Below are 23175 nucleotides of genomic sequence, written 5' to 3' on the forward strand. Positions count from 1 at the left end.
CAAGACTGAATGGATTTAGAATTTGTACAGCGTAAGTAAGAGTAAACAAGGTTCCCCCCCCCCCCCCCCCGTTGTTTTTGCCAGGGAACCAAACTGTATTTTTAATGGCTTAAACCACAATGTACAATGATGGTACAACACGACAGAATTTCATGCCAGCTGGAGCATTGCCGGTTAAACAAGGCCTCCCTTTTTTTTATTTTTTCCAGGGAACTAGGGTGAACAGCAAAATGTAAGCTACTGGAACAAATCCTGAAACACATCCCAACTCAACATCACCAGAGTTCAAGATCAGTACTATCAACATAAGAAGCCTGAATGGCAAAGAAATGGAGCTGGCTGAGGAATTGGATAAGTACCAGATCAACAGAATAGGAGTGACTGAAACAAAAAAAGACAAAAACTGGTCCGATCTTTATATATTCAGGCAATGACAATAAAGGAAAAGAAAGAGTAGCCATAGTATTCAACACTAAATACAAAGCTAATCTTCTTGAATGGAAGGCAATTTCAAGTAGAGTGATGTGGCAAATATGAAAATGGGGAACTGGACAATGAGACTTATTCATGCCTATGGTCCCACAGAAGGTTCTACTAAGGTAGACGTGGAGGAATTTTTTGAGAGAAAGCAACTGACACAATGAAAAAGGAAAAGTTGGTCCTTGTTGGGGATCTAAATAGCAGAGTAGAAAATGATTGTGAGACATACAAAAATATTTTGGGAAAATTTGGAGAAAAGAGCAAAGCTAATAATAATGGCAAATATCTGTTGGATTTCTGCTCAGGATGTGGACTGGTTATTACTAACACAATGTTCCACCATAAAAATGTGCACAAATTCACATGGAGAGAAGAGGCAAGGAATAAGAAAAGTCTCATTGACTATGTTATTGTTGATAGTGATGTGGTGTACAGAGGATTTGAAACTGGAAGTGATCACCATTTAGTCTTGAGCAGGATAAAATTGAATTTCATATTGAAAAGAAGAACATGTAAGAAAGCTTTAAAGTGACACACTTCCCCAGAAGACTCATTTCAAGGTCCACAGAATTCCCTTACCCTTCATGTTCTCCTGATGCCTTCGTTTGGGGTATGTTGAAAGAATGGGTATTCCACCATGACCAGCCTTTAAACCTTGATGAACTAAGGGATAAAATTGCACAATATGCCCAGCGGTCCCAACTCTTGTTCTCCAAGATGACATAGAACCTTTGTGTGCACTACAAAACCTGTCTTGCAAGACATGATGCTCATTTCGAGCATAATCTACTGTTGCTAATGCTTTGTTCAGCCAAGATTCCACCGATAGTTGTGGATGTACATGTCATCACGTGTAAACATATATTTCTTTGTTAATAAATCCGTTTACTTCATAGCATATATTTGTAGTTATTCAGTACTTTTTTTTTGCACCATCCTGTATTTAAGCTATAATTTCTTGTTAATGGGTATGTTACTGAGAGGATCATGTGTTTGTACTATATATATACTAGAATCCACACTATATTCTGTTCTTCATTTTATTCTTATAATTATACATAAAAGTTATGCTCTGGAACAGACACTTATTCTAGATCATTTCTATGTACTTATAATACTTAGTTGGTATCTATCTCATTACTACCCACTGTTCTCATGTCAGTTCTCTTTTAAATAATAGAGAAGATTAACTAAGTTTGCCACATGGGGCACACAAGTTAAATGACAGTGGTGAGCCATTGTAAAGACTAGAGTCCAGCCAAAGTCAGGCAGAGGTATCAAGATAGTTGCATGTGAGTCGTTCTGTGGTTCTAATTACAACAGTCAGAAACAGCATACCAGAGATACAGTGAAGGAAGGCCATGGACTACAACTACCGTGGGAGACCTATGTCTCAGATTATCTGCTTCTCGAAACAGGAAAGCTATCCCAAATCAGCTACGATCTGACTCCACACTGGCTATGGGAACATTGGTATCTGCTTCCACTGTGCACAGAAGGCTTTACAAAGTTGGTCTGTATGCCCCTATTCCCACACTACAGAAAAGAATGTTTGAAATGGACCAGGCTCCATGTCAACTGAACCCAAGACCAACAGGGATCGGTATAGCTTAAAGATGAGTCTCAATTACTCTACAAAGTGAATACCAGGCATGCTCTGATCTGTAGAGAACCAGGGACACGTTATCACCCTCAATATCTGTGAAAGGGAGACGTGGTGAAGGTAGTGTGATGGTTTGGGGAGGCATCTTGTTGAGTGGATGCACTGACCTGTACATGCTTCTTAGCAGAACCATAAATGCCGAAGCTTATACAGGCGGTTTGGGATCCCTATGTTTGTCTATATGCATGTGTGATAAGGGAGACATTTCTGCTACAATATGATAATACTCGTCCTCATCAAGCAAAGCTTGTGGACAAATATCTTCGAGAAAAGAGTATCATGCATGTGAACAAGACAGTCAAGTCTCCTGATCTTAATCCTACTGACCATGTTTGGAATGCTCTAAGATAGATGTGTTGCTGCTCTCAATCCACCTCCCCAAAACTTTGAGAGCTTTGCAGGGGAAATGGTTCTTACTACCAACTGAGCTACTGGACACAATTATCAACAGTATGAACATTGCTGAGAACACTGAACTGGTGCGAGGGATAACAATACTCCTTATTGGGGCACTCTTTTATTCTGATTTCTTGTTTTTGACCACTGTCTTCATATATATATATATATCAATTTGTTACTGAATTAAACTATTTATTTACAATTTTTATAGGTGCCAAAAAATTCATTATATAGTTCTTAAGTTTTCATGATTTTTTTCTCTCTTTTTCTTAATTTATGGAAATCAATGTATGTCCAGTTATAATAAATTTAGATGGAACTGTAAATCAAAATTAAAAGAGTTTTTTTGCTGCCAGTTACTGTTGTTTGTAGAACCCTTTTTCTTTGATAGGTACAGGCATTACCACCTCAGTTGGTAGTAAGAACCATTTCCCCTGCAAGTAGTACAGGCATCATACCACCTAACATACAATACCACTATTAATATCAAAGACCAAATATCTACACAGCAGAGTATAAGACGACTCTCAAATACTACAGAAAAACCCTCAAAATCATGGGTCATCTTATACGGCGAGTATAAAAAAAAAAAAGGAAGCTTAATTTCTTGGATGAACATTTAGGTAGTTACAATACATCGTTATATAAGAAAATAGGCAGTGTTCATAAACAAATCAGATTAATTTTTTGTTACATAAATTTATTTAAAATATTACAATAGATTAAGTCTTAAAAAACAAATAATAATTATTAACCTCAATTTTCATGTTCATTTTCTTCATAATTGAAAATAGTGCATCAGATGCATTGTTTAAATGATCGTCATATGGATCTCAGTTCAAATCCGGTGAATTGATTTCATTTTCATTGTCATCAGTGTCCCACAACAAATCATCTTCTATACCATCCATAAGATTAGAGATACCACACTTTTTAAATGATTTTATTAGTCTCTAATTTTACTTTATTCCATGCTTTGATCACAAAATTGCATAACATATCAAGTGATGAAGTGCACACAGATCCACCGTTTGTAAATGATTTTTCACCAGTCAACATCCAATTATTCCACTCTTCTTGCATGTGATCTTTAAAAGGTTTGCTCAAGCAGACATCTAGTGGTTACAATATAGAAGTTAAACCACCTGGTATAACAGCAATTTTTGTGTTATTTTTTCCTAGAAGACTTTTAGTATTCTCAGTTAAATGACTATGAAACATATCTCATACTAATAAACTGCGTTTCTTCATTATACTGCCTGGTCGTATGTTCCACACATTATTTATCCATAACTTCACATAATTTTCATGAAAATGTACAAAAACCTGAAGGAAATTTTATCTTAGGTTTAGTTATACGTTCGAAGATGATCATTGGTTTTAACTTGGTTCCATCAGCCAAACATGACAACACAACCGTAAACCTTGTTTTTTCATGACCTGCACTTCAAACTAGCACACTCTTACTACCTTTAGACTCCACTGTTTTATTACTTATCATATCAAAGCTCATAGGAGTTTCATCCATATTTCCAATATTTGACAATAGAAATTTATGTTCTTGTCTCAACTGAATAATAAATTTATGGAAATTGATAAGTTTGTGGTCAAGACCTGCTGGTAATTTTTGAGCAATTTTCATTTTTTGTCGTATTACCAGATTTTGTCTGTTCATAAAACGATTACACCATCCTGAAGTAGCTTCAAATTCTATACTTTCATCCGAATTCAGTCTTGACCATTAATCATATTTCTTGTAACAAGATAATCATTCTGCCTTTTGTTCGAATACCCATTCTGCAATGTGATTTTCCAGCTGCGGCCATCAGGTGATCCCCGTTCTCATCACACATTTTTTCTTTGGCAATTTTTTAAAAAATATTTTCATTCTTTCTCCATTCTTTTATCATCTTCTGTTATGTCAAAACTTTCTTGCAGCAGCACAGTTATTAGTTTGCTTTGCCATTTCAATTACCCTTATTTTAAATCGAGCTTCATACTTTTTTTGTTTTGTTGCTGGTTCCATGATTTTAAATGATGACAATTTTAATAATCCTAAAATTTTTTTAAAAAATGCAAAATTAATCATTAATTAAAATTGGGACTAATCACTTTTAATTAGGGTAATTTGCATAAATACTAAATCTATGCTATGGGGAAAAAAAAAAAAAAAAAAAAACAGATATACATAGATATAAAAATAACGGATATAACAACAATACCTAACATTGCATTAATACAAGAAAGAAGAAATGGGGGAGGGGGGAGTCATCTTACACAACCAACATAAGCTTAAAACCTAAAAATAGCCTAAAATTTAGGCCTCATCTTATACGCCGACATATATACGGTAAGTCTATGTTTATTAGTTTATCTTCAGATTTTTATTAACCTATTTCATAGTTACCTTTAATTTTTTTAAAAAATTCCCATTTCAGTGAATTCTAATAAACCTCCTATAAATCTAGCATGCATCAGAAGAAAAGCATAGCGTGAAATGAGAAAAACCAAAAAGTATAAAATTAATTAGTAAATCAACACCTGCATACAATTAGAGGCAATGTTGAAAAAATAATCAATTTAACAGTATCATGCATGCCATCAACTTGAGTTTGTTGTGTGATCAGTGATAAAGGAAAACCAGTAAAAAGATTCTTGCAACATGGATTGAGCATCAATTAAGATAGTATTTCCATTTTTGTTAAAGCAACTAAAGTAAAACCTGAAACATTTGAGTTTTTAGAAAAGTGATGATTCTGAGGTAGCATTTAAATTTAATGCTAAACTGTTCAAATTCAAAGACGGCTGTGGCTTTCACAATTTACTGATTGGAGAAGCGACCTTGCCGACAAGGAAGTGGCTGAAAATTTCACAGAATATACTGAATACAATAATTAATGAGCAAAATTAGAAACCTAGCCAAGTGTTTAACTTAGATAAACTGGTCTATTTTGGAAATACATGATCAAATGAACATTTATTTTCATTGAAGATTGAGAAATGAAACACGAAGCAATAGAACAGTAGTAGAAAACATTCAAGAGGAATGCAATTATGTGTACATACAATACTTGAGGTATAAAGTCATAAGAAACCTGAAATGTGGAAAGACAGCTGTAGTTGTCTTTCCAAATTTCAGGTTTGGAGTATAGCTCAACAGTACTTTTATGCCAAAAAAGGGAAATAAAAGTGTACATAAGAATTGCAGAAATTTCCCTACTGAGTGTTCCAAGTTAGATTTATGGAAGTATACTTGAGAAGAAGCCAGTATAAATTGTGGAAGAGAAACTAAGGGAAGAACAACCTAGGCACAATTAGAGGCAATGCTGAAAAAAAAAAATAATAAATATAGATCCTTGTTGTTCCCAAAATCATGGGAACAACAAGGATCTGTATTTAAGTTTTGCAGACCTATAAAAGATATGACAAGATGCCAAGACATTATATAGAACAGTAGTCTTGCAGAGTAGTCAAATTTTTTCACTTGGTTATACTATAAATTACAGATGCCAAGAAATTAAATTCTTGATTTCATCCTTTATCTAAGTGTAAGCAAACAAAGTTTGTGTGTGAAGTAACTTTATGACTGCGCTACTTTGTATATAGAGGCTAATTACTTCGCATCAATTGCCTTAGTATCCCATAATGCATATCCTTACGGAGAAGTATAATACTATGCATTATGGGAAGGGCCACTACCCAGACTGGTTTCAACCTTAAGGCTGTAAACAATTTGTACAGGTCTGTAAGCTATTCTGATGTACTGAATGTTTGGATCTTGGCAGGGGAGAAGTATCGGAAAATAGTATTCTCTGGATGGTGTTTTTGAAATATCCATGAAGATGAACTAGTGGAGGAGAGACTGAAGTCCTTTTATGCTAAGTTTTAAAATATAGATTGCTCACTTTTTTTAGTGTGGGCTTTGCCTATCTCATAGGATGGACTGTGAAGATGGCATTCAGTAGTGGGCTTTTGGTAAATGTTCAATGTAATAATTCCTTTTTTTTTTTTTTTTTTTTGAGATTTGAACATAAAAAAAAAAAACTGTGGTTTATGCTCACTCTTCTTTAATTCTATGATGAAAGTTATTTAAGTCATGTTTCTCATTATAAAAATATCATCAACAAATGAGTTTTTGATCAGCTTAAGAAAGAAACTGATTTTCAAAGTTTCTTATGAAAAGATCTGAAAATAAGGAGTCCCTTGACCAGGTCAAGAAGAAAACAATTGTTCCATTTAAAGAAGTTTGTCTGAAGGCAGTGCATGAAGAGTCTTACAGCACTTCATTTACACTGGTATAAAGAGACACTAAATCTAAACTTGCAAGCATGTCAAATTACAGAATGGAAATAACCAGAAAAAAAAAAAAAAAAATCTGATCATCTAAGTAAAATGGGCAGAATTCACAATGAAAGAATCAAAATGCTTTTTTTTTTAAATACTCCAACAAGATGTTTGTATAATAATTAAGTAGTTGAGTTTTTTCTATTAATTAATAATTTTAGGGAATATCAGTTTTGTGAATCTTGGGCAGGTCAGGTCATAATCTGGGAGTTAAATGGTGAACAAATTTGAGGTTTCATTTCAATTCTGTTGATCAGCTTGGCATATTGTGAAGTAAATCATTAGTCTCTTCATGAGTGGCCCAGGATAAGAACATAATACAGAATGAAGCAAGCTGAAGAATTTATATACATGAGTTACTTTTGATATCATAGCTTGCAGCATCCATAACAACTGTCACTTTGCCGTGAGGATTATTATGTTTTATTTTTATGTTACACAGTGCTTTCTTTTCTGAACTAGTGATGTTACATTTAGATGAAGATGATGATAAAAGAAGGGTAGCAGCTATGAACCTAATAGTATTTGCAGAATTTCATCAATGATGATGAACAAACCTTTTTGATGCTGCATAGAATGTCAATCTTTGAAACACAATGAGGAACAACAGCAAAATCAAAGGTCCCCCCCCCCAAGTATGGGTTAAAGGATATCTGAAAGATAACTACTTTTTCATTACCAACATTTTTCTTCTAAACTTCATGGATACTGAAATTTTTTCTGTAGACAGTTTTCATGTGAGAGGCAAGTTGGGTTGTATGGGGGAGTTAATCATGTTATTAGAATTATCCATCAGATGAGAGCATTAATTATTATTATTATTAGACACCTCCAGGGAGTCCAAAGACTCATCTAGGGAGGGCACCTGCTCTACAGCTCTATCTCCAGTCAATCCACCAACTGACAGCAACTACACCAATGCCATCTACTGCCAACCACCACCACTAGTTTTTCCACAGACAATCACAAAATCCATGCCCACAGCAAGATTCAAACCTGAAGCCTTTGGCTGGAGAGCGAATATGCTAACCACTCGGCCAGCCAGGCTGGCCCAGTGATTTTATGGTGACTAGAAAGAAGTGAAAATCAAATAATAAAAATCCAGCTGTCAATAGCTGGATTTTTATTATTTGATTTTCACTTCTAGCAAACCTAGTAGAATAAATTCAAGCAAAAAAAAGCCTTGAGTATATACATGTTTAGTATTGTTTGATCGAATGTGCTCTTTAATCACCAAAAATCTTGAAACAATTTGACTGTCACTGTATCGTTTTAAAAAGATTAAGAAAGAAACATCAGCATGTTTGAATGACCTGGAAGAGATCCTACCTTGACAAGTTAGACTTCCTGAAATGGCCCGTAAAATAATAACATTTTCTTGACAAACAAATGTGCAGCTTTTTCCTAACACTCTCAACCCAAATTTATAAAACTAGAAGTACACCACAAGGCTTCACAGGTATCCAAAATTACAATAGCAATATATTAATTAAATGTTTTATTAATAACTTTAAGTACAGGACAGAAAAAAAATTCCCTTGTTTCAAATTTTGGCTAAAAAATTAATATTGATATTTTAATTATAGCTGCTTATAAAAAAATCAGATCAATTTCACCTACTTTGAACTAGCTGATGTCTTAACAAATTGTGTATATGTCAGCACATTTCATTACATATGCATTATGGAGAAAATGTAATATCTACAATCCATTTATAATCTTTTACCTGATGGAAGCACCATCTTAGAGCAAATTTTGATTTTTAATGAAAAACAGGAGCCCATATATTGGTATATCCCTATATTTAATATGAATATAATGGTATACAATATGAATTTACAGTTTTTACTTACTCTTGTTGCATTAAGAGCATTTTATCTCCACATTTTTCTTTTAACAATGAAAGTACACTTTCATCAATTCTTTGGGGATGTAGAACCAAACAGATAGCAAGTAATGTATACATCTGTTCTGTCTGTTTGTTAATCTATTTTAAAAGAAATTAGTATAATGAAATTTCTGTAATCACTATAAATTAAGCAAAAAAATTTTCCTTCTACAGAGGGGATCAAAAATTTCTAACTTAGTAAACAGAAAAATATTTCATTAAGCATATTTTAGAGAGTAAATAATGTAATCTGATGAAGGAAAGTCTTATCCCATACCAAATAACAGTAACTTATATTAATTTTACTCCTCCTCTCCATGATTCAAACAACTGTTTTCATTCTTCAGATCCAGATACCTGTTGTAATTTTCTTAAAGAAATAATCCATATTGGAATGGAAACTTTCATTCCTCACTCTGTTCAAATTTCCAAACCCATATCTAAACAATGGTTCTCCAAGGGGTGTGCCAGGGCTATCCAAGGAAAGGAAACAGTCTTTCACAAGTGGCCTGAAACTAAAAAACCAGCTACGTGAACAGTTGTCTGCCACACTTGTAAAACCATTATTAAAAGGACAAAGTTTAAATTCAAAAAGGATAAATGTGTAAAACTGGCTGTTTGTATGCCACTAGCAATCATGCCTTCTGGTTCCTCACCAAAGCTGTTGGGTGCAATTTTATCCATCTGTGCTACTTCCTCTACCTCACTCTAACAGTTGCATTGTAATATCATCTAAAGATAAAGCCGATCTCTTGGCTTCATTTTTCTCTTCCAACTCCTACATAGATGCCCATAGCAAATTACCTCTTCCTTTGCCTAGAACATTGATTCTCATGCCTACTGGGACCTTCTACCAGAAAGACATCAGAAGAATACTGAATAATTTGAATACCACAAAGGCAGCCAGACTTGATGAAATCCCAACCATTGTGCTCAAGAGATGGGCTCCTGAACTAACACCTGTTCTCTTTCATCTATTCCCCAAACTGTACTCAGCTGGTCCTCCCTTCAGCATGGAAGAAAGCTCATACACCCAGTTCCAAAAAAGGAAGATAAATGTCTACCATCAAGCTATCGACCTACTGCTCACCTATCAGTTTTGTCTAAAGTAATGGAGAAGGTTATCAACAGTCAATTTCTTCAACCCCCTTAAGAACTGCTATCTAATTAGTGACCACCAGTAAGGATTCCTTTGGATCCATTCCATGGAAAGGTTTGGAGAACTCTATGCCATTGCTCTTGACATCTAAGGCTTTTCATAAGGTCTAGCATCAAGGGTTTCACAACAAGTTATCATTTGGACTGCCTTCATCCTTGTGTACATGGATCACCAGTTTTCTTTCAAATTAATCCCTATATGTAATGGTGGGCAATGTTCTCTCTTTAGACAATCCTGTCAATGCCAGTGTCCCTCAGGATCCTGTGTTCTCACCCAACCTCTTCCTGATTTATATAAATGACCTGCTCTCACTGACTCTAAAACTATTGATAGTTTTGCTGATGATGGCATACACTCTACTCATCCTACTCATATGGCAAGTCAGAAGTACTCAAACATCTCAAACTTCAAGATCATTTGTAATAAGTGCCCTGACACTGATCTCCACAGTATATCTGATTGAAGTGAAAGCAACTTAATCAACTTCAAAGCTTCAAAAAAAGCAGTTTTGATTGTTTTTTCATAAAAGACTTCAGATCTTCCCCACTTTTGATAATGCTCAGCTCAACATTCAAGACCAAACCTCTCTTCTTGGACTGACTCTTACGCCAAACCTTTCCTGGCACAATCGTATCACTTCTATAGAATCATCAGCTTCTAAAAAACTTGGTATCCTTTCCTGCTCAAGATGGTACTTCTCTGCAGAACAATTACTCTGTATAAATATGATTAACATTGAAATACTGCTCTCGTGGTTGGGAGATGCATCTAAGATCTCCCTAAAAATTCTTGATCCAGTTCAGAAGAGAATAGTCCAACTGATTAATGACACTTTTCTTACACTCTCTTCAGCTTGGCACAATCATATCAGTTCCATAGCATCACCAGCTTCCAAAAAAACTTGGTATCCTTTTCTGCTCAAGACAGTACTTTGCTGGGGAACAGTTACTTACTCTGTATAAATTCGACCAACGTTAGAATACTGCTCTCATGTTTGGTGTGGTGTACCTAAGCTCTTCTTAAAAATTCTTGATGTTGTTCAGAAAAAGACAGTCTGGTTGATTAATAACACCCCTCTTACAGACTCTCCTCAGTCACTTTCCCATAGAACAGGGGTGTTCAACCCGTCAATCGCGATCGCAGAGCGATTTTTGGTCAATCTCTTGTGTATTCCTCCTTACTTACAAATTTAATTAAAACTGAAAACATATTTTATTTATCATTATTTTGTATTATTTTTAATCCGCTTTAAGTGTATTGCTATTGTTTATTTATTTTTCGTTAAAATTATCAAATCAGTAATTTTCTTATAAGTCAGGGTGAATGAATTAATTTGGATCAGTGGAAGTCAAACAGCGAGCCGAGTGAATACGATTATAAGCAAAGTGTAAAAACTCGATTGTAGCCTAAATATTAAATATTCCAAAACATATTACATCAATTTTTTACTTAGGTTAAGTCCCATGTGAATATTGTAATGTACTCAGCATACTAAAAAAATAAACTTTGTTTGTCTCGGTATAGTTTGTATTAGATGTTTTTGTAAATAACTCTTTTGAAGCTAACCGTATATACTGCTTTAATAATATGTTACAGTGTTAAAAACAAAGACAATGTTTTTGTCGCCGAAGCTGTACATGGCGGCATTAGAAAGATTGTTATTGAAACTTGTATGTATGAGAAAGGCTTGCGGGCTCTAAGTGTAAACATCCTCGAAGTCAGTCAGAAAAAGACTGAGGAGAACAAAAGGCATGCCGAACTTGAAACTTAAGATGAAAGACTCATACCGATTCTTTGGGGGTTGCCAATCTTCATGCGAGATCCCAGAGGAGGCCTAATAAAAAGGGCCTGAAGCAAGCAGAAGGGATCCTGGTTCCAGAATTGCTGTCAGAGAGAAGGCTGCCCGATCCAAAGTCACCATAAGAGAGAGAGACTGACGGTATCCACGTTGCTTGAGAGAGGATTTTCCAGCTTCCAGAAAGGAGATACTCGGTTTGAGACGTCGCTAGAGAGAGAGAGAGAGAGAGAGAGACTACTTCTAGGCCGCAGACAAGGTTCCAATTGCCGGAGAAAAGCATCCAGGCCAGGTTAATGTCAGATATTCACCAGTGCATCGTGTTTTCATTACAATTTGATGAATCAAACGACTTCACTGATATTGCTCAGTTAATGGTATTTATTCGCATGGCATTTCAAGATTATTCAAATAAAGAAGAGCTTTTGAAAATTATACCATTATTGGGAAGGACTAGGGGAGAAGACATTTTTTCGGCATTTGATGAATTTGTGAAACAACACAAACTTCCACTTTTTAAACTTGTGTCCATTATGATACAGTGGTATCATAATGGACACAAGATGGTGCTCCTGAAATGATAGGTAATAAATCAGGGGCTTGATTTCATTATGTAAAAATGATGACAAATATCCAGATTTTTTAACGTACCACTGTATTATTCCCCAACAAGTACTGTGTAGTAAAAGATTAAACACAAAAGATGTTTTGGATATTACATTTAAAATTGTAAATTCTGTTCAAGGAAAAGCCCTGCAATGGAGGTTATTTAAATTACAGGCAGATGATAGGGAACTTCTGTTGTACAATAATGTTCGCTGGCTCAGCAGAAGTCAATTTTTAGAAAGATTTCTTGTATTAATTAACAATATAAAAAATTTTCTTGGTGAAAAAGGAGATATTTATCCACAATTGAGTGATAAAAGATGGTTGTTACACTTATCATTTTTAGTAGCTTTCTGTACAAAATTAAGCAATTTAAATTTAGAGTTACAAGGTACAGATAAAAGTTTAATTAACATGTTAAGTTCAATAAAAACTTTCCAACAATACTTACTTTTATTAAATAAAATATAAATGACTGCGAATTTAGACATCTCCCATATTTATTAAAATTTTTTGAACAAAATCAAGAAATGCTTCGCTATGATTTAAAAGAATTTATTTGTGAAATAGAATTAGCTGAGGAAGAAATAAATTCAAGATTTAAAGATTTTAATAAAACTGAAATGATTGTATCTTTTATCAATAATCCATTTCAAGAAAACTTGAACATCACAGAAATTTCAAATAAAATTAATGGGCTGTTTGATATAAACCAAACTGAAGTAGAACTTGAGATAATAAACATTCAGAATAGTTTACATTTAAAATCAATAAACAACGAAGTCATTTGGAAGTATGCACATGAAAAATTCCCAATATTACCTGATATCGTGCGAAAAATTCTGTCGTGTTTTGGATCGACATACTTGTCAGAATCCGCTTTTTCAAATATGACTGTCATAAAAAATCAATTAAGAAACCAAATTACAAATGATCATCTGGATGATTGTCTGTGATTAGCCACTTCTTCATATCAACTAGACTATGAAAATATTGTGAGGTCCAAACAATGCAAAATTTCACATTAACTTCTTTTTTTTTTTTTTTTAAACCAACCAGCATTTCCTATAACTTGTGAGTTTGTAATCAATCTGCTTTTATTTTTTCCACCTTTGGTTTTCCAAAATAGAGAAATAATTATTTTATTCAAATTTTTTTTTTTTTTGTTGTTGTATTAAAAGCGATAAATAAATTTTTAAATACACAAAGTTTTTAGTTGTGTATTTTCTTTTTAGTTGTTTATTTGTGCTTAATCAGATATCAGGTTGGGGGAATGATGTGATCTATATAAGAGAGTAGATCGCCGAATAACTGAGATGTATCAAAGCTGTATAACTGAGAGGAGACCTCCACATAGCGTTTTAAAGGAATGTGGAGAACCGAACAGGGCTTCTGACCTAATGTCCAATCCTCACCTTGTCGTGGTGCACCCTGTTGGGTATCTACCTGGATACTGAACGAACGAGGATGAGCTGGCAATTTGGGATTTGGCTGACCAAATTGTATTCTTATTGGTTAAACCAAAATAAAAAATGATGGTACGACATGACAAAATTTCATGCCAGCTTGGGCATCACCCGGTTAAACAAGGCCCCCGTTGTTTTCGCCAGGGAACCACGGCGAACAGCGAAAAGTCAGCTAATGGAACAAATCTGAAAACAAACCCCAACTCAACATTGCCAGAGTTAAAGATTGGTACTATCAACATAAGAAGCCTGAATGGCAAAGAAATGGAGCTAGCTGAGGAATTAGATAAGTACCAAATTGACATAATAGGGGTGACTGAAACAAAAAAGACAAAAACTGGTGAGATCTTTCTGAGCAATAAATACAAAATGTTATATTCAGGCAATGACAATCAAGGAAAAGAAGGAGTAGCCATAGTATTCAACACAAAATACAAGGCTAATCTTCTTGAATGGCAGTCAGTCTCAAGTAGAGTAATGTGGGCAAATATGAGAATGGGGAACTGGACAATAAGACTTATTTGTGCCTATGGTCCCACAGAAGGTTCTACTAAGGTAGAAGTGGAGGAATTTTTTGAGGCTTTAGAAAAAGCAACTGACACAATGAAAAAGGAAAAGTTGGTCCTTGTTGGGGATCTAAATAGCAGAGTAGGAAATGATTGTCAGACATACAAAAATATTTTGGGAAAATTTGGAGAAAAGAGCAAAGCTAATAATAATGGCAAATATCTGTTGGATTTCTGCTCAGGACATGGATTGGTTATTACTAACACCATGTTCCAACATAAAAATGTGCACAAATTCACATGGAGAGAAGAGGCAAGGAATAAGAAATGTCTCATTGACTATGTTATTGTTGATAGTGATGTTTTCTCCCTGGTGCAGGATACCAGAGTGTACAGAGGATTTGAAATTGGAAGTGATCACTATTTAGTCTTGAGCAGGATAAAATTGAATTTCATATTGAAAAGAATAACACGTAAGAAAGTTTTAAAGCGAATAAAAGTTGAACAGCTCTCAGATGTGAACTGCAGACTAAAATACACAAAGATTATTGAAAAAAAAATGAAAGAGTTTGAGGACAGGAACAAAACCTTGGAAATTCAGTGGCAAACTCTGAAGAAAACATTGATTGATTCTGCCAGGGAGGCATGTGGTGAGGTTGTCTGCAAGGATAAAAAAATCCTTGTGGACACAGGAAGTTAAAGAGGCAGTGAAGGAAATGAAGAAAGCATATCAAAAGTTCCTGTCAAATAAGTCAGCTTGTGCTCTTAGAGAATACAGAGACAAATGCAAGAACGATAAACACTGTGTAAAACTAGCTAAACAAAAGTCATGGAAGGACTTTGGCAAGAATATAGAAAAAAAATATCAAGAAGGTGGCAAAATATTCTGGAGGTTGTTGAAGAAGCTTAGGAATGGAGGAAAGAGTGCGGTAAAAGGAGTTAGAGATGATAAAGGTTACATGAAAACGGGAGAAAAAGATATCCTTGAAGTATGGAGTAATTACTTTGAAAAACTGCTAAATGAAACAAGCAGCGATGACAGCACAGTGGTAAAAAACACTGACCAGACATGCAGTCAGGAATACATATCCATATTTGAAGTAGAAAAAGTCATCAAAGGCTTGAAATGTGGAAAGGCAGCAGGAGTAGATGATATTCGACCAGAAATACTGAAGTTTGTTGGTATAAGAGTTTTACAGTGGCTGCACTGCATAGTTCAGAAAGCCTGGACAGAGGGACGAATTCCTGATGATTAGAGTAGGTCTATCATAGTACCCATATATAAAAAGGGAAATAAAACTGCATGTGAGAATTACAGAGGAATTTCCCTACTGAGTGTTCCTGGCAAGATCTATGCAAGTATACTTGAGAAACGGTTGAGAAAAATTGTGAAAGAAAAGCTTGGTAAAGAACAAGCTGGTTTCAGGCCAAATAGAGGCTATCTGGATCAGATCTTCACTTTACGACAAATAGTCGAAAAAGCATGGGAATATAACAGAGATCTGTATTTAAGTTTTGTCGATTTGGAAAAGGCATATGACAAGGTGCTAAGAGAGAATCTATTCAATATGTTACAATTATATGGTGTCAATGGGTTTTAAAAGAGGTATACCGTGAGTAGACATATCGATACAAAATTAATAACGGAAAAACTCACGTACAAAGATTATTTAATAGTATAATTTTCGCCTGTGTGTGTCACAGGCATCTTCAGTACGTTAAGCTCAAATTAAACAATAACTGACAATTCCAAAAAAGTGCCACCTAAGTAGCTGGTGTAAGATAACTAAAAAGGCCAATAACTTTCCTAAAAATTAAAAAAAATAAATAAATAAATAAATAAATAAAAAAAAATCGATACAATAAAAAGTTAAGAAAGATTAGCTGATTTGTAAAGTACTATCTCCCATAAAGGGGATAGACGTAAGCCATCAGATCTGTTTAAGTTAGGAGAATGAAGTAGAGTTTCACATGTTTCTTTATAAAGGCGTTCCATGAGAAACTGACTTTTGTGAAGAACTCTTGTCTTTCTCCAATGAACTCTGTGTCTAATGAAGATGGCATGTTCTGCAAATCCAGACTTTTCAGGTTTAAAGTATTCAATATAAGATTGGTGTTCTTCTAACCGAATCTTCCCGTTTGTCCGAAATAAGATAATCCACAAGAGCACGGAATCTGGTAGACACCTGGATGATTAAGATGTGGAAGCTTGTCCTTAGGAGAAGTGAGAAAGGTGGAGATTTTTCTAAACGGTCGAAAGGCAACAAAAATATTCAGTGGTTTTAAAACTTTTGCTATACGTTCACTGATGCCTTGTACATAAAGGATAGTAATGCGTGTTATTTCTTCTGTGTTTGAAGAGGAAGACATATTAAAACTACTCAAAGTTCTTTTAAGGAAGCAATTCTTATAACCATTAGATAGAAAGGAAGAAGTTATATATTGTAGTTCTTTCTGTAAAAGATCGTCTGAAGAACAAAAGGAGTGGGCCCGATGAACCAGTGTTTTAATAGTTCCTGCCTTTTGACTGGGATTTCTAAACGGTCGAAAGGCAACAAAAATATTCAGTGGTTATAAAACTTTTGCTATACGTTCACTGATGCCTTGTACATAACGGATAGTAATGTGCGTTATTTCTTCTGTGTTTGAAGAGGAAGACATATTAAAACTACTCAAAGTTCTTTTAAGGAAGCAATTCTTATAACCATTAGATAGAAAGGAAGAAGTTATATATTGTAGTTCTTTCTGTAAAAGATCGTCTGTAGAACAAAAGGAGTGGGCCCGATGAACCAGTGTTTTAATAGTTCCTGCCTTTTGACTGGGATGGTGATGAGATTCCGCATGGATATAATGGCCTGTACGAGTCTTCTTTCTATAACCTGAGAAATGTAGGTTACCATCTGATTGGCAAAGAATTAGAAGATCTAAAAAGGCTAACTGCTTATTTGATTCTACTTCTAGGGTAAACTTGATCCTAGGATGAAATGCGTTTAACTTAGTGAGAAATTGTTGAAGTTCATCTGAAGAGCCATTCCATGCAGCAAAAATGTCATCATATCTGAACCAATGAGTAGGTCTGGGAGAAATGTTGTCAAAGATACGTTGTTCAATTTGTTGATACAACTTATTTTTAAAGGAAAATAACCAGAATTTATTACAAAATCAAATAAGTTTACAATGTCTGAAGGAAATTCCTGTTGTAGTAATTCAATACTTTCCGAAAGAGGCACATTTGTAAATAAAGAAACAACATCTAAACTGATCGTGATATCAGAAACGTCCAAATGAAGATCTGAAATTTTATTTTTGAAATCCAAAGTATTTTTTATATAAGTATCAGTTCTTCTAGTTGAAGAGGAGAGTAAATTTGATAAAAATTTTGAGATTTTGTAAGTGGGGCAACCTATACAATCTACGACTGGTCTTAACGGAATGCCTGATTTATGAATTTATGGAAGACCATACAATCTAGGTGGACGACTGAAGAAGGTCTTAAGTTTTTTCTTTTGATCTTCATTCTATGTAGATGCATTATCTATAAGAGAATTAAGTCTCTTCAATTGACTCCAGGTAGGATCCGATGTAAGAGGCCGATAAGTTGAATAGTTGCGAAGTAAAAGAGACATTTTTCTCTCATATTCCTTCCTATCTTGAATCACTACAGCCCTCCCCTTATCAGCTTTCGTAATAATTAAATTATTGTTGTTATTCAGTGATTTCAATGCTTTAAACTGAGAGTAAGAAAGATTAGGACGAGGAAGCATGGCATGAAAAAGAATTCAAAACGTAACCTGTTGGCTGTTTTTTGGGATAAGGATCGAATACCCCTGTCTATGTTACGAAAAAAATCAATAATTGGCATTTTATTTGGCGTAACAGCGAAATCATGTCCTTTTGATAAAACAAAACATTCACAGTCTGTTAGTGGACGTCCGGAAACATTTATAACTACTTTATCTATATCAACTGTATTATTACTGGATCTAGGTATGCTGACCAGTGATTCAAATTTGAGTTTTAGCTTGTCATGAGAATCATTAAAGACCTTTAAGTAAGAACTCGAAGATATGCACATTACAGTAGTAAAAGTTTCAACCGTCAAAACAGATTCCACAGCATTTTTTATATCCATAATTTCTCTATTTAAGAGGGCAAGAGATTTTTTATCTTCGTGTAGCTGATTATTTAAAAGAGACTTACTAGCTTTGAAGTAGATCCGATGAGCTTTTGGGGACCTAAAAACTTCTTTTATTTTACAATAGGTTGGAATAACCTGGGCCATCTTACATCGTTTAAGGAATTATTTTCCGTTATTAATTTTGTATCGATGGTGTCAGTGGGGCATTATATCAAGCAATACTTAGTCTTTATTTGAGTTGTAAGTCAGCAGTTAGAATTGAAGAAAGTACAGGAAGATAATTTAATGTTAAATCTGGTGTGAGACAAGGATGTACATTATCCCCTCTGATATGCATTATCTATATGGATCACATTATGAAGGAAAGTAGTATTAAACATGATATCAAAATTGCAGATGTTAATGTCAGCTCTTTGCTTTATGCGGATGATGTTATACTTCTAAATAAATCTGCTACAAGTCTGCAAGATTCTCTGACTAAACTGAATAGCTGTTGTAATAGATATGGTATGAAGGTCAGCAATAAAAAGACAAAGACAATGAAAATAGGCAGAATCATTGAAAATGTCAACTGTGTTGTGAATGGAGAACCTGTGGAACAAGTGAAACATTTCAGCTACTTAGGCACGATTTTTACTGAAGATGGTAAATTACATATAGAAATAGACAACAGAATCAGCAAAGCTGGTATGGTGGGAAGTCAATTGAATAAATTCATATGGAATAAGAAAGAAATTATTCAGAACACTAAATTAGCTGTATACAAGACAGTGTTCAAACCAGTTTTAACTTATTGATCTGAGAGCTGGGTCAGAAGTAAAACACTTGACCAAAGACTAGAGATTGCAGATATGAGAGTCCTGAGAAAGATTATAGGCGCGAACAAATGGCATCAATAGCAATATCATATTAAAAACGAGGATATTAGGAAAGAACTTGACATTGTCAACATCCAGGAATGCGTTAGCAGAGCTAATCTCAGGTGGTATGGTCACTTTAACAGAATGGGCGAAGAAAGATTAGCAAAACAAGTGTTCACTGCAAGGTTGGCAGCAAAATGACCCAGAGGAAGGCCAAGATATAGGTGAATTGATGCAGTACAAAGTGCCTTCGACGATAGAAATATAAGATCTGATAATGTTGGAGTCTTGACAAGTAAACAGACTGATTTGGAGGAAAATTGTAGATAGGAAGTTAGTAATGATGTAATTTTTTTCATGTAGTACTATCATATCCTGTACACCCCTTGAGGGTATATGGCAGGAATTTGACAATGATGATAAGAGAGTAGATTGCCAAATAACTTTTTATAGAAAAGTAGCTCGTGTAGTAAAAAAGGTTGAACACCACTGCCATAGAAGATCAGTTTCTGCACTGTGTCTTTTCTACAGATATTTCCATGGCCATTGTTCAACAAAATTTGCATCCATTATGCCTCCCATTTCAGCCAGATGTGCAGGAACTTGAGCAACAGCTGCTCAACATCCCTTTACAGTCAGACTACATACTCACTAAACCTGCTAATCCCAGTCATCTTTCATTCCTTCTGCCTCAAGCATTTCCAAAAGACTACAATCTGCAATCCTGATCCTGCCCACACATAGCATTTGTTTGCTTAGGATCTTCTGCCTTTTGTGTGTAGGAGAGAGATGTGTGTGTAAAATGAACATTTAAACCTCCTCCCATGTGAAAATGAATTGTTATATATTTGACAGGAATTATTCCTTTTTTTTTTACATGTATATGGAAAATATATGCTTCTGCTATTGGTTTAACCTTTCCAGTCTGCTTCCACTGATGAGATTTCAATAAAGGTCGAAACCAGTCTAGGTGGTGACCCTTCCCATAATGTATTTGCAGTATGGGACACTTAGGCAACTGATGCGAAGTCAACATTCTCCAGATACAAGCAGACTATGTGCCATCTAATTGTTTTCAACTCTTGGTGATCCTGTGAACAAAGGCTCCATCACACTCAGCCTATGCCTTTTCCAATGATTCATTAGCTCGCATAATATGTCCAAAGTACATCAACTTTTTTTTTTTTTTTGCAATCATCATCTACAAGGAGCATTCTTTCTTTATATTCTCTGAAATCTTCTTACTGGTCATTCTTGCAGCCCATGGGATTCTTACTAGTCTCCTCCACACCCATAATTCAAATAAATCAATTTGCTTTCCGCCTTTCTTCTTAACAATCCAGCTTTCGCATCCATACATCACTACAGGAAATACCATTGCTTTGACATTCTAACTTTTGTGGCCTTACTCACACCTCTATCATTTATAATTTTTCTCAAGTTTAACATAGCGTCCCCCCCCCATGACTATCCTTTTAATTCATCTTCACATTTATCATCATTTCTGATTCTGGACCCCAGTAAATCCATAATTAGGCTTATGTTTGGGCATAGGATTTAAACAAGAATACAATTTTCTATGAAGAATTATATACACTGTAATCAAGCAGCACACTTTCCACATATATGTATATACAAGGTGGCTTCATTTTACAAAGGTGTTATGTTCCTAGCTCAATATTCGTAAATTGAAGTAAACTTATAATGTACTGGGGGGATCTGCCCCCCCCCCCCCCCGATTCTTCCTCACTTACTGTTTTGTTGTGCCTGCGTGCACGTCTTGTTCTTAAGTTTCTTGCAAATGGCAACGTGATGTTGCCGAAATACTGAAGTATATTAAAATTTATTTTAATGTATATCCTAGTTGACGTTGTAATTTCCTTAAATTATTTAGTAAAAAATGCATAACCAAAGGCTAAGCCTTTTACGAGAATATATATTTATAAATAATTTAATTATTTATAATTTTATAAATAATATTTATTTATATATAAATTTAGAATATTATTCAGTGTAAAATTGATTTTAATGATAGTGGTTTGAAAAAAAAAAAAAAAAAAAAAAAACGGCAGTGAGAAAAATATTTATGCATTTTAACTCGCCATGGACGTCAGCTGAGCAGGGCAAGCAGCAGAAGGATGTCAACTTGTCGGCGAAATGCTTACCGTATTTCCTCGAATATAACTTGCCCTCGCGTATAACTCACACCCCTGATTTTACTTTATGAAAAAAGACATTAAAAAGTTTTGCATTTACCTCGCACACAAAAAATTTTTACACATGTTCACGTCGAGGTGATAGTAACTCGCTCCCCGTGGTAACAACATGCCCTCCCCAACAACCATTATACTGCAGGTGCAAAAAAAAAAAAACAAGTAGTTTTATTCATTTGTGATCTGTCATAATGACATCAAGAATTCAAATGCAATCCAACAAACACTTATTTCATATAACTGAGAAATTGGACATTAGTTTTTAGTTGGATACTGTGTTTTTGGTGCAACGTATGGTTTTGCTGAGTTTATACAGCATAGTTTCAGTGAGAGGGGAATGTGGTTCATTAGTTAGCAGCGTTTTTATTAGACTGCATAAGCATCTGTACCTTGTGTAATACATTTCTCAACAAATAGTGCAATTAGAGATAGCTGAAATAAAAACGCTGCTAACTAATGAATCACATTCCCCTCTCACTGAAACTATGCTGTATAAACTCCAAAAACACAGTATCTAACTAAAAACTATTGTCCAATTTTTCAATTATATGAAATAAGTGTTTGTTGGATTGCATTTGAATTCTTGATGTCATTATGACAGATCACAAATGCTAACTTCAAATAAATTTCTACAATGAATTGAAACATGCCATATAATGCTTGTGTGAGTTCCTCTGCCAGCTCAAACGCAAACAAGTAGCAATAAAAATCAACCAAGGGTTGAAACTTTGTGTGAGTTGAACCCGCAGGTAATGAGAAGTTCTGTCGGAACGATAAACGACACCCCGTCGTGAATGTGTTAAAACTAAGAAATATATAGTGAGTGTCGTTATGACAGTTGCAGATGTTACGGGATTCGGATGAAGAGAATTAGCATTTCAATTCAAAAATTGTTGGCTTGCTTTTATCTTTGAGTCGCGCGATACCGAGAAGAGCAATTATCAATGATAATTGCTCTCCTCTGTATCAATGCTCCATCCCTTACCAACTCCCCCACTTTCACACAGATGTATGGTTTCTGCAGTATGTATATTCTACAAATATTTCCATGGGAAATGCTCATCTGAAATAACATCAATTAATTACTTAATTACTACATAAGGCAGTATAAACAAAACTGGATAGAATATTTAAATCAAATGAACAACAGCAGACTACTGAAAATATTATACAAATATTAAAATAACTGGAAAAAAGAATTAGAAGACCAAGAAAGAGATAGCATGAGACTGGAACAGGTCACCTGGCCTAAAATCCATGTTAGGAAGAAGAAGTATCATAAGACATCATCATCAGTACAACTAACAAAAAAGTAGTGCATATGCTTAAATTAGAATCCCTTTATGTATATTGTCAGTTAATTAAAAACTACTGGGCTGGAATTAAAATTAAAATGTAAATTAAAATATACAGATGAATTATTGAATAGATTTAAGGATAACAATTTCCCACACTTTTGGAATAGGGAGACAGCCATTTCAATTATGATGAGATCTATGAAGTAAAGCTTCAGCCTTTCTTTACATAACCATTCATGCTTATATGTGGAACTATACTAGTGGCCAAAATTGTGGAAACCTTTTGGAAAAGTGTATTTTTGAGGTTTGATGGCTCACACCCCTTTTGTTTTGGTGTAATACCATAAAATTATATATCAA

At 34.6% G+C, this 23175-nt stretch overlaps 1 protein-coding gene across 1 annotated transcript in view; it reads right to left on the bottom strand.

Moving 5' to 3' along the window:
* eIF3l (eukaryotic translation initiation factor 3 subunit l) overlaps nucleotides 1-23175 on the bottom strand; it is a 310545-nt gene that overhangs the window by 66271 nt on the left and 221099 nt on the right. The window contains exon 12 of the mRNA XM_090398519.1: nucleotides 8740-8873. Within this exon, the coding sequence (XP_090254645.1) occupies nucleotides 8740-8873 (134 nt within the window). The remainder of the gene's footprint in view (nucleotides 1-8739; nucleotides 8874-23175) is intronic.

Source organism: Typopeltis vanoorti, chromosome 9 (genome assembly GCF_054136105.1).
Source record: "Typopeltis vanoorti isolate ZY-2024b chromosome 9, IOZ_Tvanoo_1.0, whole genome shotgun sequence".
Lineage (NCBI taxonomy): Eukaryota > Metazoa > Arthropoda > Arachnida > Uropygi > Thelyphonidae > Typopeltis > Typopeltis vanoorti.